Source organism: Muntiacus reevesi, chromosome 18, assembly GCF_963930625.1.
Source record: "Muntiacus reevesi chromosome 18, mMunRee1.1, whole genome shotgun sequence".
Lineage (NCBI taxonomy): Eukaryota > Metazoa > Chordata > Mammalia > Artiodactyla > Cervidae > Muntiacus > Muntiacus reevesi.
In genome coordinates this window covers 945,863-962,946 of record NC_089266.1, presented here as the reverse complement: position 1 = coordinate 962,946, position 17,084 = coordinate 945,863, and the positions used below count along the sequence as shown (strand labels likewise).

The following is a 17,084-nucleotide window of genomic DNA, read 5'->3' as shown; positions in this document are numbered from 1 at the left end:
GTTCTGGTTTGCTAATTCTGTGACCTTGGGCAAGATAATGACCTTGGAACCACACAGGTTCTTTACGTATAAAATGAAAATAACTGGCTGCAGCCATCTCTTCAGATGACTTAATCTGAGATGTAGACACTCGGTGAGCTCCTAAGATTCCGTCTGTTGGAACACGCCACGAGTACAGACTGTGCTCCCATGAAACCGCCCACCTTCATCACCACAGAGCGATCACCTTAGATCTCCCATTGCAGATATCTCTAGCATTTAATTACTATTCTTCAGGAACAATTTATATATTTCTTTAAAAATACAGTAAGTATAATGAGAACAAAGGACAGATTTTTTTTAAAGCAACCATTGTTGAAGATATAAAGTCATTAATGCAAAGAAAATACTTTACATGTTGTTATTTGGAAGGTTTGTCTTGAAAAGGAATATTCTTTATCTAACAGTGGACCACATGCCATGGAATGTGGTTTCCATGGTAACTGCCACATTTTTAAAAATATGCACAGGATTGAAGATACACTGTGTAACTATGATAAATGGATCATTCTTAGAGAAATCACTTTCCTTGTCTCAACCTGTCTTTGTTTTTTAAGCTTAATATAATTTTCTCCACAATGAAAACCAAGTTGAATGATTTATATAGTTTAATTATAGGTATATATGCTACTTTTGTGCTTTAAGATGAAAATAATTACAGAATTTTAGAATTCTTATGAAAAAGAAAGCTGGTGATCTACCAAAAATGTAGCTTTACTTGAAATGGCATCTTTCCCTATTTTCTCCTAATTAAGCACCTAAGAAATAGTATTCTTACACATGGTAACATACACAATAATACATTAGTGCAAAGATCTTATTAGTCCACAGGCAGCACTCTTAGGCTCCTCACCACTGGACATTAATAAAACGAGATCTTCGCGTCAATGCAACTGTTTCCGAATATAAGAAGGACCTTTGCCCTATTTGGAAAATTCTTAATAACCTGAGTTTTTGGCGTCAGAAAAAGAATATATCCCCCACAGGCTTTTAAACATGGTTTAGTTGGGAAAATCTCTATTTATATTTTAAACAAGCACCAAAAGTTCCTCGGCTATCTTAAATAAAGCATTTCAATAGTACTATATAACTTCATGTAAAAAAAAAATGGAAAATTTTAGCACGTGGTTTTACCCCAAGTCTACTAAAAAAAAAAAAGTCTTTTCTTTTTGCAAAATGAAGAGAATCGTTAAAAATGTTTTCCCTCCAACGCCTCTGATGCCTGGCACTGAGCATGCCGTCCACCGCAGCAGAGCACACTTGGTACACGATTAAGCTCAGAGTGCCCCGCCCCTACCCCGACACATCCGGTGCGTGTATCAGGGACCAGCACTATGTGTGGGCGTGCACGCTGAGCCCTGGGCCCCCTTGAGGTGACTGCACATACCTGAGGAGAAGAGGGGAGCACAGAAGCGGGGGAGCACGAGCAGCCACAGCCTCGTTACAGGGGTGGGGGGGGATGGTTGACATAATTCGGTTTATCCAAACAACCAGTCCAGAGTCCAGCCTGACCCAAAGAAACAAAAATAACTACTACCCCGAAACAAAGCAGATGATATCAGTGAAAAAATACTGATGATGAAACACGACTTTGGCTATGCAGGCAGGGAGTGAACCACTTTAGTGCAGGTACAAATATCCTGGGCTCCCGGACCACACTACCATTTGATTTACTATTTGTTGCAGTATTCCACAGCATCCACTCAGAGGGCAAGAGAATCAGACGTAAGGAAGAGAGCAGCACCCGGAAACTAACATTAGGGCATTGACTTTCACAGAACTTTCAATCTCAGCCAAGTTTCTAATTTTAGCACCCTAGCGATCTTTTATAAGGGTTTCTGGAATAGTCACGTAGTGACAGTATAGAAATTTTTAAGCTTGTGACTTAAAATATGCTTTCTTATGATTCATAATATCTACAAAATTGGATCTCTCAAAGCAGCTGTGTTTTTTGATGTTGAGGATAATGACATTATCCATAAATTAAAATGAAAATTTGGTACATTAAAATAAATCTGCTAATTACGTTTTTCCCACTGGGTTTTTTTCCCAAATGTTTTAACACCTACAGAGCATCATCAGTTACACTAGTCAGTACCTTTCATATTAAGCCCTGTATCTTAAATTCCTCTCAGAACTGAGAGCTAGAAAATAATGAACTGGTATGACCTCTTACATTAGATCCTTAGGCTTGCACGATTCATCATGTTTTACTCTTCGTTTCAGCTTCCAGGCAAGCTCTGAGCTAAAACTTGTACTTAGCTGGAGCATGTTCTTTAAAAGTATGGATTTTCTGATGTGGTTAATATCATTCATTGCTTAATTATTATTTTCAGCTATATTTCACCTGTATAAGTATGTGTTTATCATAAAATGCTGCCTCAAATCCTTTTTAAAAGTGCTTGGAATACAAAGAAATTAAAATCAAATGTTTTCAATAGAAAAAGTGCCAGCACCCTCAAAGCCCAGAGACCCCATACAGGTGCAACAATAATGCTCACAACACACACACTGTTAAAGTCACCCTTAGAGTAATCTTTGAAGAATAATAGCCTGTGCTGAATCCACTGCACACATGCAGCCCGTTTATAAATGACATCTACTGATCTGAAGGTCTTTTCTTTTTCTAACATGTTACACCCTCAGGGACATACCAGACTGAACATCTTAAACAAGGGGGGAAGACTGCATTTTAGCAAATGTAAGTATCACAACATAAAGTAGCCCATCGCTGAAAACCAAGGAATTATTAAGATATAATTGTTAAAATTGTCTATTATAAATATCTTTTTCGGAAAACTTTTTAAAGCAGAAGAGAGAAAGAAGAGGAGATCTAAAACCCGCACATTTTAGAATTAGCAATAGCACATAGCCACTTACTAAGTCAATACGGCAAAATCCAGACGTTCCGTCTTTTACGCAAAACTGTTCCTCTTACAACCACGGTTCTCAGTTCAGGGAGTCGAGAAAGACAGCAGCATGCCGGGGCCAGGCTAGAGCCGCTTCATGATGACTGCTCTGCGGTCTACACGTGGAGGCACCCAGCAGCCTCTGTGTCACCCACGCCCCTCTCACGTCTGCGCCTCAGCAGCTGTCCCCAGACGGTGACAGCCCCTGGGCGGACCACGAAGCCACTCTGGGACGGTCTCTGTGGGGCTCACGTATACCGTTCACTTAGGCAGCAGACCTCAGAGATCAAGCAATCCTTGAGTGGTTCCGGGTACTAAAAGCACGCCAAGGGATCAAGGAATCTATGTCCTGCTTTTCCTCAATTTCAAGGGGCAAACTGCAGAAATTCTTTTATTACACTGCAGTTCAAAGGCAAAACAAGAATTACATGAGGACTACCACATCAGAGAAAGGTTTCCTAAGATGATCGCAACAAAACGATGTATCACCTTTATATTAAAAAATAGGATGGAATCAAGCAAATCACTCACCAGAGGACCTTCAATAAGTGGGATCTGGCAAGTGAGAAATATTTGCCAATGAGGTTGTGAATTTCTGTTTGTCTTGACATCTACTGATGTCCCTCAGGGACATACCAGACTGAACATCTTATACGAAGGGGGAATACAATGTGCATTTTAGCAAATGTAAGTATCACAACGTAAACTAGCCCATCACTGAAAACCAAGGAATTATGATAAAAAATATATGCATAGACTAATTAGCTCAATGCACCAAATAAAATGAGAAATGGTTAACTGTCCTTAATGGTATTACTGTATCTTGTCGTTTCTCTATAAAACAGAAATTGCTAGAATAACGACGCACTTACAATAACTATACAGCACCTTCACTGAGAGGAGCTCCGGGTTGTCATGGTTCACCTGGAGGCAGATGTCTGTACTTTGTAACACTGGTTTTCTTATTAGTACACAACGTATCACATGGTCAAAAGGAGCCAAAAGTGGATTTTTTAACACATTGCCTGCACTCAAGAATCTGATGGATGAAAAGCAGCCAACAAAGCCGCATGCCCCAAACAGATAATCCCCCGGAGCTCTCTCGGTCAAGGTTCCCACTGGGCCTTTTTACAAAATGGCCTCCACAGCTGCCGACCTGAACCGAGCATCCAGCGCCTCCCCGGCCTCAGACAGAACACCGCACCGCCGCGTCCACAGCAGGCCTGCGGCTCCCGCATCAAACCACAAAGCGGCCATTTTTAAAAGGCAGCTGCTATTTCTTAAAAACATATGTCACTTTGGGCTTTTTTTGAAATTTATAAATGTAATTCAGAACCTAAAAGGTATTATACATTAGATTATTTAGACCACAATCATGAAAAGATATAGTTGGAAAATTTAGGACTTACCTGAGGAGACTGAATTAATAGCCCCAATAAATAGCCAAAAATGAATACAAGTTGTTAGCATTTTGGTATATGTGATTAGATTTTTTAAAATATAGCTTATTGAGGCAGGGGTGGGGGTGGTAAAAAAAAAAATATAGCTTATTGACAAGAGCTTTTTAAAAAATATGTTCTCTAAAAACAATTTAGTATAGCTTCTGCAGAAAATCATTTTTCATTTTGATCCAGAATGCATTTAGCCTAAGTTTCCATTGCTCCCTCGAATTCCTGGGACAGCAATTCCAATTATTCCAAGAAAGACAGAAAATGTGAGAAATACAGTCATATGTTACAGTGTTTGAGGAGGTCAGATTAATACTTCAATTAGAAGAAATTCAACTGATGACATTATTATACTCTCCCCATGGCTTAATTGTATATCTAACGATTCCAAAATCTCCCTTTTGTTGTCATTGAATGAACCGCACCCTACACATGGTAGACCCGACATACGCAAAACCACAAAGATTCCCTCTAAATTTGGCCTGTTTGTGTCAGCTTTCTAAAACACCACGAAAATAGTTAGAAGTTGGATAAATTAATGTTTTTTAGTGTATCAATTATTCTACCATGCAAACAGACCCTACACTGGCTCAGAAATCAAATACCTTCTCAAAGAGACAATGGTAAGGCTTCACATCATCTTGAAGGAGACTGTAAGTGTGAAAACATCCTTAATAAACTGCATGACCGACCCTCAAAAGACCAGCATGTATCTTATGAAGGCTCTAATGAAGTCGGTGGCAGAAACACAGCACACGTTGATTTCACAGGAACCACCTGCCTATGCTGGTCCCATGGCTGCTACAATGACTACCTCTTAGTTAACAAAGCCGACAAAACAAATTCACGTAATTTTCCTAGAAATCCATATTATTGACCAAAAAAAAAAAAAAAAGCCTGTGCCAAGTATATTCACATTGCCTCCATCGTTATCCGAAAGTAAAAGACAACTCAAGGTCAAATCAAAGCGACCAACAGCTCCTATTCTTTGCCTCCCGCCTCCCGCCCTGACTCGAGATCCACACCTTACTTAATCAGTAGAATTTGTACTTTCAGATAATTATAAAATAGTTTAAACACGTCTTATAACAAATAGGTCTATCTCGTTTGCTTAAAAATTATATTATTTGGGGAGGAATGTATCTGAGGAGAAGCTTGTGAGGGGTGTGTATGATATGGTGAGATTTCAATGAGAAAGGGGTATTTAGACCTTGTGGATGATATGGTCTTGTTAGAAGAGAAAATTATCTTTTTATTGTTACCAATTGCTCTTCAATTTTTCTTTAATGAAATTTCACAGCGACCTCCCCAAGAGGACACACTAAAGGCCTTTGATTATATATACCCTAAAGAGTGTGTCCTACCACAAAGAAACACACCCAATAAGATTTTTTTTTCATCTGAAATTTATAAAGATAATTTTCCATGCTGACAGTGCACATTTCATCCATAAGTTTGAAGAGTCAAATGCTACCACAGCTGGGGGTTATTCTGCCAAATGGCTTCCAACAGGGACTACAGAGATGAGGCTGGGAGGCGTGTGCATGCGCATGTAGGAGCAAGCGACAGACCTGGTGGGAAACAGCCCTTCTCTGGAGGCATTTTTATCAATTATCATCTCAGTAATCTAATCAAATATAGAGTCTAAAGGAAAAAAGCAACACTAGGAAGGAAAAGCAAATATTAAAACAGCTGCTTGATTACCTACAGAGATTAAAACAAAAAGGAGTGAGGCTGATAACATTTCCTAGGGATTTGCTAAGGCTGAGGGGAGGGGTAAGGGGCAGATATCTTAAAAAAAAAATCCATCATGAAAGGAACTGAGACAAGATTATAAAAAAGGGGCCAAGTTATAGCGCGCCATGGGATTTTTAATCTGGCTACCTGTGGTTTCTGTAGTTAAAGCCTTATTCATCCCCCCAAAAAGGGGGGTAGGGAGAAAACAACAAAAAATCACATTTATATGTCAGTTTTGCAAATGATCAGATAGCGTGCACCAACAAGAATAAGAAGAAAACATGAGACGCTGATGACTGTTTAGAAATGGACGCCCGTTTCATCAAACACCATGGGTAATTACCTGTGAGTCTCGTTTCTTGAACTCCTGGATTTGATTTTCGTGCTCCATGTTGGCAGCGCGGAGCTGGCTCTCCAGGTCTCCGACTTTCCGTTCGTGGTCTCGGACTAGGCTCTCCGTCTCCGCGTTATGCTGCTGTAATAGGTGCGTCTTCTCCTGTTCATGCTCCAGCTTCAGCTCTACTATCTGATTGGACAATGAGGACAGTTCATCAACAGAACATCCTTGTCGTCATGACAACTCATGGACAGCTTAATTTTTCTCTCATTTGCCCAAGTTGAAAATTTTATTTTTTGCGTCATCATTACCTCACCCTTAAAATACTCTCATTGGGTGTGGGGGTGGATTTTATCTAAATCTCCCAATATTCAAGACGGTTGGGAATATTCAGTAAATCCTTCTGCAAGCTGTTGACACAAATGCCTGAATATTGAAAAAAAAATTATGTCGAATGCTAGGTATCTCCTCCCCAAGAATTTGGGTATCACTGACCAGCAACGGTTGTAAATGGTTAATAGTCAGTACGCTTTGCTTTTTTGCTTAAATACATACACGTAAAAAGCAGCAATTAAATCGGTCTGTTTTCTTTATGGTTTTCAAATAAAAGATCGAAGCTAAATACGCATCTGGATTATTGCATATACAGTTGTCTTTCTTAAAATAAAATGATAAATCTCAAAGCTCTATTATCTCGTTGTCAGCCACGGGACACCAACACAAACAGATGTGGTGTGCTCCAGGGGGCACCTGCTGCGCCGCCAGCCCGCGCCATGATCTCATAAAAAGCACGCCATTCTCAGGGTGCTTTCCCAGTCCACTCCACGCTGGGGACGGTGACCTTGGCCGGCCTGAGCCGCGCCCCGCTGGACTGAGTGGCAGCCGGAGACCGAGGGCCTGGCCGCACAGCTTTGACGCTAATCCTCGGCCGCACACAATGGCACCCTACCTGGCCCGCACACTACAGCCGGCCAGGCCGCCTTTGAAGCAGGTACTGAATGGGGCTGCAGGGCGCCAGCCTCCCCCGTGGCTCCAGGCCACACAGCTGCGCGGAGCAGTCACTTGGATTTTTCTTCAGTTTTGGTGGATTTCAGGGGGAATAACTGCTGTTATCGAGAATATGTGGCGTTATATTCGGCGTGAGAATCCATCTTCAAAAAAGCCAACAGTAGGAGCCTGCTCCAAATCGATCGAGTCTCGTGCACCGAGTCACCAGAGCACCTTATCTTAAAGCTATAGCCTTTATTTCTCTAGGCGTGCAGCCTGCACACTTCAGGAGCTGTTTTCTCTGGAGACTTACCACTCTTGCCCTCTAATTGCAAATTAAGAAACAAAACGCAGATTAAAAGTGCTTTTAAATGCAGGTTTCAAAACGGTTTGATTCTTGTGATTTTCTTTGAGAGTGGGAAAATCAACGATCAATTCCTGACCACTCATTCATTTTTTTCTACTATTTAGAAGAAAGTGTCCTAATTCTCGAATACACACACATATCGAATAAGATAGCATATAAAATAATATGGAAATTTTTATTTTGCACCTAAGAACACAGATGCATTCTAGCGAATTTATGTCTTTTAAAAATGACAGATTTTTCTTTCATATTATTCCATTATAGGCAATAAATAAAAATATAAGTGTTCTCCTTATATACTATGCCAAGTGGAACAGTTTTCTACGATTATTTAAAATAAATGTGCATGGCTGACTCTGTGAGTCACACAATTACAATGTTAATCCCAACAAAAAAGAGAATTTAAAATTTTATCGACATTACTGCATCATTTTCAGGCAGCCAAGTATATGAATTATTGAGTTGGGATATTTTTAGAATAGTCTTGGACACATTATTATTCCTGCTCAGTATTATACTATCAAGCATTATAATAATGAAATCATATATTTTAGAAGATTTAAACATGTAACAAGGAAATAGAAGGAGCTAAAATGTTCTACTCAGATCTGAGTCTCAAAAGTCTCAAAAAAAAATGAAGAGAATGGGTGTGATTTAAAATTGATAGAAAGCAAAATATTTTACGATACTCTAAGGAAAAGTAACTGACAGACGTACGATTAAGGCAGAAGAACTACAGAAGTTTTCCCCCAAGAAAAGACATGAGACCGGGGCTGGCTGCGAGGTCACCAGCACTGGTGCAGCCGCGCTCCAGGCTTGACGATCACTGCCCTTGCACAGAAACGCTGCGTTATCTGAGGAGTTCCAACAGACGGGCAGGGATCCTGCTCATGTCACATTTCAGTTCATTCATTTTCAAAACCAGGCACAGATGAAAGAGAGATAATGGCATCTGAAACCTAAAGATAGCTGTTCATAAACTAAACCATTCAGTTTGCTCTTGTGTCAGGGCCTGCTGCCCAGTGAGGCTGGTTAGTGAAGCCTCAAGGTCGCAGAGCCTTTGCAAGTGAAATAGCTCAGTCCTGACTGCTCGATCCAGTGCTGCCTGACCAACTTCTAGATATCACAAGCCCTTTGGTTTCCTCACTGTCATCAATTTCAGGCAAGGGGGTCCTCCCCAGATTAACAGTAGAGTCCAGGAGAAAAACCCTAGTGTTTCAGGAACATCTTAAGGATAATATTCATAACCATGTTCAATGCCATCATCAAGGTGGATTGTGATAAAATTCAGCCCAGCCCCTAAGTGTAGACACATGTCCTTTGCACGTGTGCACGTATCAACAGCGAACTGAAGCAGCGTGTCCCTTCACCTGGAGCCACTGCACACGTCGTTGACCACAGTTGTGTGTAATGGAGCTCACGTGACCAGGAGGTGTCACGCAGGGACTGTGTGGAGGACGGGACAGCAGACGACATCCGCAGGGGGAACAAGTCTCAGCAAGGTCTCCATGTCAGTGCTCCGGGGGGAGGAGGCCCATCACTGAAGACCTCAGTGCTCAGAGTGGTGCGCCTGGAGCTGGCCGGGCAGGAAAGCACACTGGCGAGTCATCTGGTAGCCAGTCCTTTGTGATCCTGGACTGAACAGCAGGGGGCCGGGTCTGGGAGAGGAAACGGCTGTGTTGCACAGAAACTGCAAGGTTGACTCATAAGGAATCTTCAAACAGGAGACCAAGAAGGGTCGTGCTCCACCCATGACGCATCCCAGCACACTCCGGCCGGGATTCTGAGGCTGTTGAAGGCACGGACCTCGCCCTCGGACTGGATCCTGCCAGTCTGACCGTGGCCTCCTCCCTCCACGGGGGCCCCACACCAGTGCCTGGGGCAGGAGCACACGCCAGGCCCGAGAGGCCGGGCTGGGCAGGCTGGCCGGCCGAGCCTCCGAGGGTCTTGAGTATGAATCCTCAGTTCTCGGAGCTGTGCTACAGCAAGCTCAGTGTGAGCAAACGCTGCCTGTTATTGTTCAGTCACTCATTCGTGTCCAACTCTCGGTGACCCCACGGACTGCAGCCCGCCAGGCTCCTCTGTCCATGGGGTTTCCCGGGCAAGAATACTGGAGTGGGTTGCCAATTTCTTCTCCAATACTACCTGAAGACCTGCTAGTAATCTTACATTATTAACCTGTTAATTAATCTTATTTTAAAATACAAATGGGATGGAGCAAGTCATTACTTCTCAGTACACAATGCATAGAAGATCAACTGTCCCAGTAATATACCTTCAGTCAAAAATCCTAAAGCCAGAGAAGGAAGTTATAGACATGACAGAATGCACCCAACATGTAAAAAAGGAGGAACTACAGTGCAAAATATTAGCTGAAATGAGCTCAAAGTAACCAGATGACAAAACCGCATTCTGCCTTGGTGTGCGATGAGTTGCAGCTGCAGGAGGCGGGAAGGAACGCCCTCCCTGTTCTCTGGCTCCAGAAGGAGGAAGAGGAGTTGCCAGCTGGGAGCCCTGGGGAGAGCCGCCCTGCAACACAACTGTCTCTGCTCTCGGGTCAAGTGGACGCAAACGTGAGAGCCCGGAGCCTGAAGGCCGTCCTGAGCACAACGTTCCCCTGACCCGGCTCGGCCGCCGCCGGGGCTTGCAGCAGGAGGGGCGGCCGTCCCCCAAGCCTCCGCCTGATGCTGGACGGCAGAGGGTCTGCTCCCGTTCCGTCCCCTGCACTGCTCGGGCTGCTGCCTCCGTGCTGCTGGCCTGGACTCATCAAGGGGCTGAAGACCTTCCTGCCACCGCAGCGGGCAGCTGTTGGCCTCCAGCCAGCTTCCTGTCTGGCGACGCCTACGTGGCTGGGGACTCAGGTCCGTGTCTCCTGCCTGTGGCCCAGCTGCACACGGCATGGGACGCTGCACCCACCCACCGCCCTGCGGGCTGCTCTCGGGCATTCTTGCCACTTCCTCCCTCTGGTCCCCACGTCTAACTGTCGCTGCGTCCCCAGCTCAGTCCGGGCACTTCCTCTCTGAGTCAGTGTCTGTCACCGCCGTTTGTTCACCTGGTCGCTCAGCTGGAAAACCCGAGTCCCCTCTCTCCTTCACGCACCATTCCACATTCATCGGAAAGCCTCACCCATCTAACATCAAAGATGAAAGGACACGCTTGCGTAGCGGGCCCTGCACTCAGACGCAGTGTCCTGCTGCATCTCCGAGCAGCAGTCACGGCCTCACCTCACACTTCGTCCTCAGGCTGGGGGGCCGTGGGCTCCCCACCACCACGGCAGACGCCGCTGTGCACACCACCACACTGAAACACCGCGCAGTGTTCGCAAAGAGGGGCTGCTCAGTAAACGTGAATTAGGTGATGAAGGACAGGATTTGAGCCTAGACGCTGAAGGAACCTGGAGAGTGGGATCACCGCTGAGCCGTTTCACTACCTAGGAAACGTTTTTTTTTAGTATCATAGAATAATTTTTCTATTGTACTCAAGTGCAGAGAGCGCTCATTTGCTTCAGTTGTGTTCGAAACTTTGCGACCCCACGGACTGTACCCCACCAGGCTCCTCTGTCCATGGAACTCCCCAGGCAAGAATACTGGAGTGGATTGCCATTTCCTCCTCCAGGGGATCTTCCCAACCCAGGGATCAAACTTGAGTCTCCTTTGTCTCTTGCACTGGCAGGCGAGTTTTTTGCTACTGTGCCATCGGGGAAGCCCTCTTTAAGATGAGGCATCCCTAAAATAAATCATCTTCATGTGACGGTCACTGAAAAAAACCACATTCATCTTTGCCCCGTTCAATCCCACTCGAGGGAAAGGTGCCATTTGTATGAACCTAGACAATAACAATTTCAAGCCAAGAAAAGGTGGGGGAAAAAGGGAAGAAGAGGTGGGGCATTAGGTACTTTTCACCAACTGCCAATGTGGTTCTGCGAGCCTGGGCTCCCAGCACTTCACAGCCTGAACGCCAGGACGCCAAGTACCTGGAGGACCCGTTTGTGCTGCGCAGTGCAGCCGCAGGCCTGGATCAGGTGGTTATGGAAGGGAAGAGTCTGAAAGACCAGGCTCTGCACTTGTCTTCCTCACCACCGAGGGGTCCAGTGATCATAATGACGCTCAAAATGATCACAAACTTAAAAAAGCAAAGCCAAGAAAGAAAGGCTTTGTTAAGAGAGTATGAAAGGTGAGCAATAAGACTGGAAAACGGGCATACTAGACATAGAAATTAAAAAGCCACGCAGAAATCCATTTCGAAGAATTTTTAGGGAGACCTGCAAATCCATGGTCACTAACCTCACCTGAGGCCTCACCAACCCAACAGAAACTTCAGCGAGCAGCTGCTGTCAGAGCAGCCCTGCCATCTCCCGCCTGCCTTGGCTCCCCTGTCCATGTGATGCCTTCAGTGTCAACAAATGGTCTTCTCTCCTGTGGCACATAGGAAGCCCTCAGCAGTCAGAACACCCCTGCTTTCTGACTGCAGATCGCAGACCTCTGTGCTGGTGCCCCCTCCCCTCAACAGCTGAGGCCCAGCCCTGCCCCCCCCACGGGTGCCGCCCCCCGCCGTGTGGGCCCCCCTCCCTGTCTCCACCCTCACTTTCCACTGTGTCCTTTCCCAGTGGAGACTAACAGTCTGATTCAAAATAGGTCCATGTTTTCAGGTTATATCACCTAAAAAACCTAGGTAATATTTACAGAGAAAAAACTGGGAAGTGCATGCTGTTTCTCAAACATCTCAACTGATCTTCAAATGTCCCAGTTGTGCTCTTATCTTGTACAATTCCTGGCTTGTCTTTGCTACCAAAACATTTTGTTCCAAACAGTGGTGTCGTGTAAGGACTGGGCTGGCCAGTGTTTCTAATCATCCTCAACAGTAAGTATTTATTCTTCCTGGAGAATCTGGCCACTTGTTTATCTGTTGAACTACATTTCCCTTTAAAGGCTTTGCAGGGAAAAGAGAAGATATAAAATATAAGATTAAAGAATGAAATGCTGGAATTGCCAAAAAAAAATCTCCACAGTTCAGGAAATCCTAGCATGCCTGCCTTGTTGTTTGTTTCCAACTTGAGTGAGGCTTGTGAAAAGACAATTAGAATGGTCTTTCTGTTCCAACGGGTCATACAGGAAAGAAACAGGAAATCTTGATGAAAGCTTGGGCTTCGCAGGATATTTGTGTGAGTGTTTATCCCATGTGTTTGATGTTGTCTCTCCACATCTGCACACTGTATGCCTGCATTTGGGCTGAAATGTTTTAAAATACCACTCTGCTTTTTTCACTTCATTACAGTTCCTGGCACTAGACTCTCTATGTGGGAGGGGCTCGCGAGTCGCACCGAGTAAGGAAATTGAGGCCCAGAAGGCACCAGTCATTCATTTCCTCTGGATGCGGGCTCCCTCATTATAAAATGTGAGGATTAGACCAGATAAGTGCTTCTAAAACTTTTCCACCAAAGCATCCCTTGCAGCGGCGAAGATGAATAGTACCCCCCCGGGATCTGAGGCCTCAGCCTGGAGCACACTCTGCAAACTGCAAGTTGCTTTGAAATGCCCTGTTTTATCCTACAAAATTCATGAGAACTGTGCATTTTACAAAACAGGAAAAGTCTCTGTTTGTTTTAATATGAACGTTACCTCAATAGTAAAACCACTTTGCTTTCCCACCAAATAATCAAGTGAGTCCAACACTGTAAGATGCAGGCGTCAGCCCCTCCACCCCAGCGCTCACGCACCCCAGGGGTCGCCTACCCAGGCCTGAGAAGCAGGGACCAGTGGCATGTACATCTCCTTCCAGAGTGAAACGCTACACCCACAACACTCAAGGCCTGTGCATTCTTCAGAAAAGTAAGACAAGATGAGGGAAAGTTGTCATCCTTGCACTTCAATGGCAGGCAGAGAAGGCAGGCAGGTATAAAAAGGGGTATAGGTAAAGGACTCGGAGCCGCCTGCAGTTGTCCAGAGCCACACAGAGGGGCTCGGGTCTGATGGAAGCTGCGGACGGTCACCGGTGTCGGACCTGGAAGGGACCCTCTGCCCCCAGCACTCAGGACAGTCCCTCCACACACTCAGGAGGGAAAATTTCTCACCAGACAAACCACTGCACATTGGAATAAGCCTTTAGGAAAGAATGACCTTGAAACGACTCAAAATGTTCCCAGAATACCGTTCACCCAGAGGCTCAATTTCTGTCCCCAGACACCCCGGGGCCTGTGAGCATGAAGAGCACAACTCAAGTTGACGTCCACATCCAACCCCATCACCTGTTCACTGTGTGGCCCCTCTGGCCAGATGAGCTCAGTCTCCATGACTGGGAGATGGAGCAACAGACAATGGGCCTGCCTCTCAGCACGACCGTGAGGATGGGAAGGGGCTGAAGTCTGTAAAGCAGGTAGAAATGGGGCTGGCCTGGTGTATGTCATCCTGATTGCAGGCTATTACAATTACTACTGGGCTTCCCTGGTGGCTCAGCTGGTAAAGAATCCTGGGTTTGATCTGGGTTGGGAAGACCCCCTGGAGAAGGGAACAGCTACCCACTCCAGTATTCTGGCCTGGAGAGTTCCATGGACTCTATAGTCTATGGGGTCGCAAAGAGCTGGACACGACTGAGTGACTTTCACCACACGGACCAACCGTAAGACTTCCCCATTACAGACCTGGAATTTAAAAACACATAACACGCAATGCTCCCGAGTCTCGTCCTCTCTTGGCAAATATCCTTACTCTTTGAAACACTCCTCTGACCTAACCCCACACGTCCTTGGTTCTGGAAACTCTCCTTTGAACATATTTGCATTTTTCATCGTCCTGCTTAAAACGCAGTGAGCAGAACAGACCTACTCCTCGCAACCTGATAGGTGGACAGTCCACAGAGACTACCTTTTACCCGCCACGATCCGCCGTCCCGGGCTCTTCCTCTCTTCCTGGTCACTCAGTCCCCGACAACCCCACCCAGCCCCCGCCGCATACTTTCTGCCGACGACTGTCTTGAGACGAAGCGCGAAATTTTACCTTCAGTCCCAGTAAACAATCTTAATTTCAGCAGTTTAAATGTTCAGAAGCTGATTCCGGACCCCGGTTGCTAGTCTGCGTTTGAGGTGGTAACTATGCGCACCTCATCGCCCTGAGATGCACCTGGAAATCTTGCGTGTGGTGACGCTCTCACTCAGAGCCGCCTCCCCCGCACCCCGCAGAGGCCGTGGCGACTCTGGTCACTCAGAGCCGGCCCCCCGCGCACCCCACAGAGGCCGTGGCGACTCTGGTCACTCAGAGCCGGGCTCTGAGACCCGCACCCCGCAGAGGCCGTGGCGACTCTGGTCACTCAGAGCCGGGCTCTGAGACCCGCACCCCGCAGAGGCCGTGGCGACTCTGGTCACTCAGAGCCGGGCTCTGAGACCCGCACCCCGCAGAGGCCGTGGCGACTCTGGTCACTCAGAGCCGGGCTCTGAGACCCGCACCCCACAGAGGCCGTGGCGACTCTGGTCACTCAGAGCCGGGCTCTGAGCCCCCGCACCCCGCAGAGGCCGTGGCGACTCTGGTCACTCAGAGCCGGGCTCTGAGACCCGCACCCCGCAGAGGCCGTGGCGACGCTGGTCACTCAGAGCCGACCTCCCGCGCACCCCTCAGAGGCCGTGGCGACGCTGGTCACTCAGAGCCGACCTCCCGCGCACCCCACAGAGGCCGTGGCGACTCTGGTCACTCAGAGCCGGCCCCCCGCACACCCCACAGAGGCCGTGGCGACTCTGGTCACTCAGAGCCGGGCTCTGAGACCCGCACCCCACAGAGGCCTTGGCGACGCTGGTCACTCAGAGCCGACCTCCCGCGCACCCCTCAGAGGCCGTGGCGACGCTGGTCACTCAGAGCCGGTCTCCCGCGCACCCCTCAGACACCCCCTCAGCGGGCCCCACCCCACGCCCCAGGGCCCCGCCCACGGCTGAGCGAAGCCCCGCCCCCCACCCCTGCCGTCACAGAGGGGAGTCAGCCAGGCTTCCCCTCAGGGAGGCGACTCCGTGCCTGTCTTCCCTCATGGCACACTTTCAGCGTGAAGACGTCGGCAGTTTGGAGTGGTCAGGAGACTACCATTTTGGCTGATAGAATTTTCTGCTTAAAAGGGGTTTTTAAAGTTTGTATATTATCAGGTTCTCCCGAAAGTTCTCCTAACACTCCCGAGCTGATACTCCCGCTTCCTAAGTGGCGGTCTGGATCTTCACGCTCAGCAAGGGTGTTGATGATCCGCTCACGACACAGGAGGCAGAGAAACGGGCTAAATCTGCACTGACCTCAGAGAGATCTTGGAGTGGTTTTCCAAAAATTCCTGTTGTACACTCGTCAAACATCTGTATCATTTCTTTTCCATGAAAATGAAATAAGATCGATGCAAGAGTGTATGGTTTATATTAATAGTACGAATCCTTTAAATAATTCATCAATTTTCCTTATTAAATATTTTTGACCAAGACTATAAAAGACAAAAATCTGGTACAGCTTCAAATCTAGCACTCTGAGAAAAGCCTTTGAAGCTTAACACTCTTTCAAAGGAGTTTATATATTTTTACCCTAAAAAAAGGGGCTGTCACGTTAAAAAGACTATCAGTGTGGAAAGTAGAGCATGTAGAAAAGAATCAACCATCTAAAAAATAATTAACATCATTGTTTGAGTATTTCTGTCTGATTTTCAAGGTTAAGGATAATTGGGCCAGAAAATGTAAACATTTTTCATGACTGAGTAGATGCTACAGAAATTGTTTTGGCTACATTAACACAATGCCACTAGCAATATATGAAAGTGCCAATTTTACTAAACTTTTGCCAACTTTAGATGGTACATCACTTTAATTTGCATTTTTATTAACACCAAGGCTGAGGATATTTCTACATGGTCATTTACTCAATTTACTTCTTATATATGTTGCTTTCCTTTGCCAGTTTATTTATTGGGACATTAAAGATTTTCTTATAATCTATACTACTTATTTATATGCTAATTATTTTATTTGTTATAATTCATTAATTTAACAAAGGGAATCACTCTTTGTCTATGCTAAGTATCTTCACCACGCAGACGCTGTGCTCGAGCGGAGCGTGCAGGGCCTCGGCGCAGACGCACCTGCTGCTCGTATCTCTGCTTGACATCATCCAGCTGCCACAGGAACTCCTTGGACTGCTTCTCACGGAGAGACTTGGACCGAGTCAGGTCTGCTTCCACCTTTTCCATCTGCAAAGTTTAAAAATCAAATATCAAACTTTTAAGTGACAAACGGCATTGCCTATTTTTGTCAA

General features: G+C 46.0%; 1 protein-coding gene across 5 annotated transcripts in view; it reads right to left on the bottom strand.

The window, feature by feature from the left end:
* CEP112 (centrosomal protein 112) overlaps positions 1-17,084 on the bottom strand; it is a 306,787-nt gene that overhangs the window by 146,236 nt on the left and 143,467 nt on the right. For all 5 annotated transcript variants that reach the window (XM_065908690.1, XM_065908693.1, XM_065908692.1 and 2 more), the window contains 2 exons: positions 16,912-17,019; positions 6,477-6,659 (listed from right to left, as the gene is read on the bottom strand). In XM_065908690.1, coding sequence (XP_065764762.1) covers positions 6,477-6,659; positions 16,912-17,019 — 291 coding nt within the window. The remainder of the gene's footprint in view (positions 1-6,476; positions 6,660-16,911; positions 17,020-17,084) is intronic.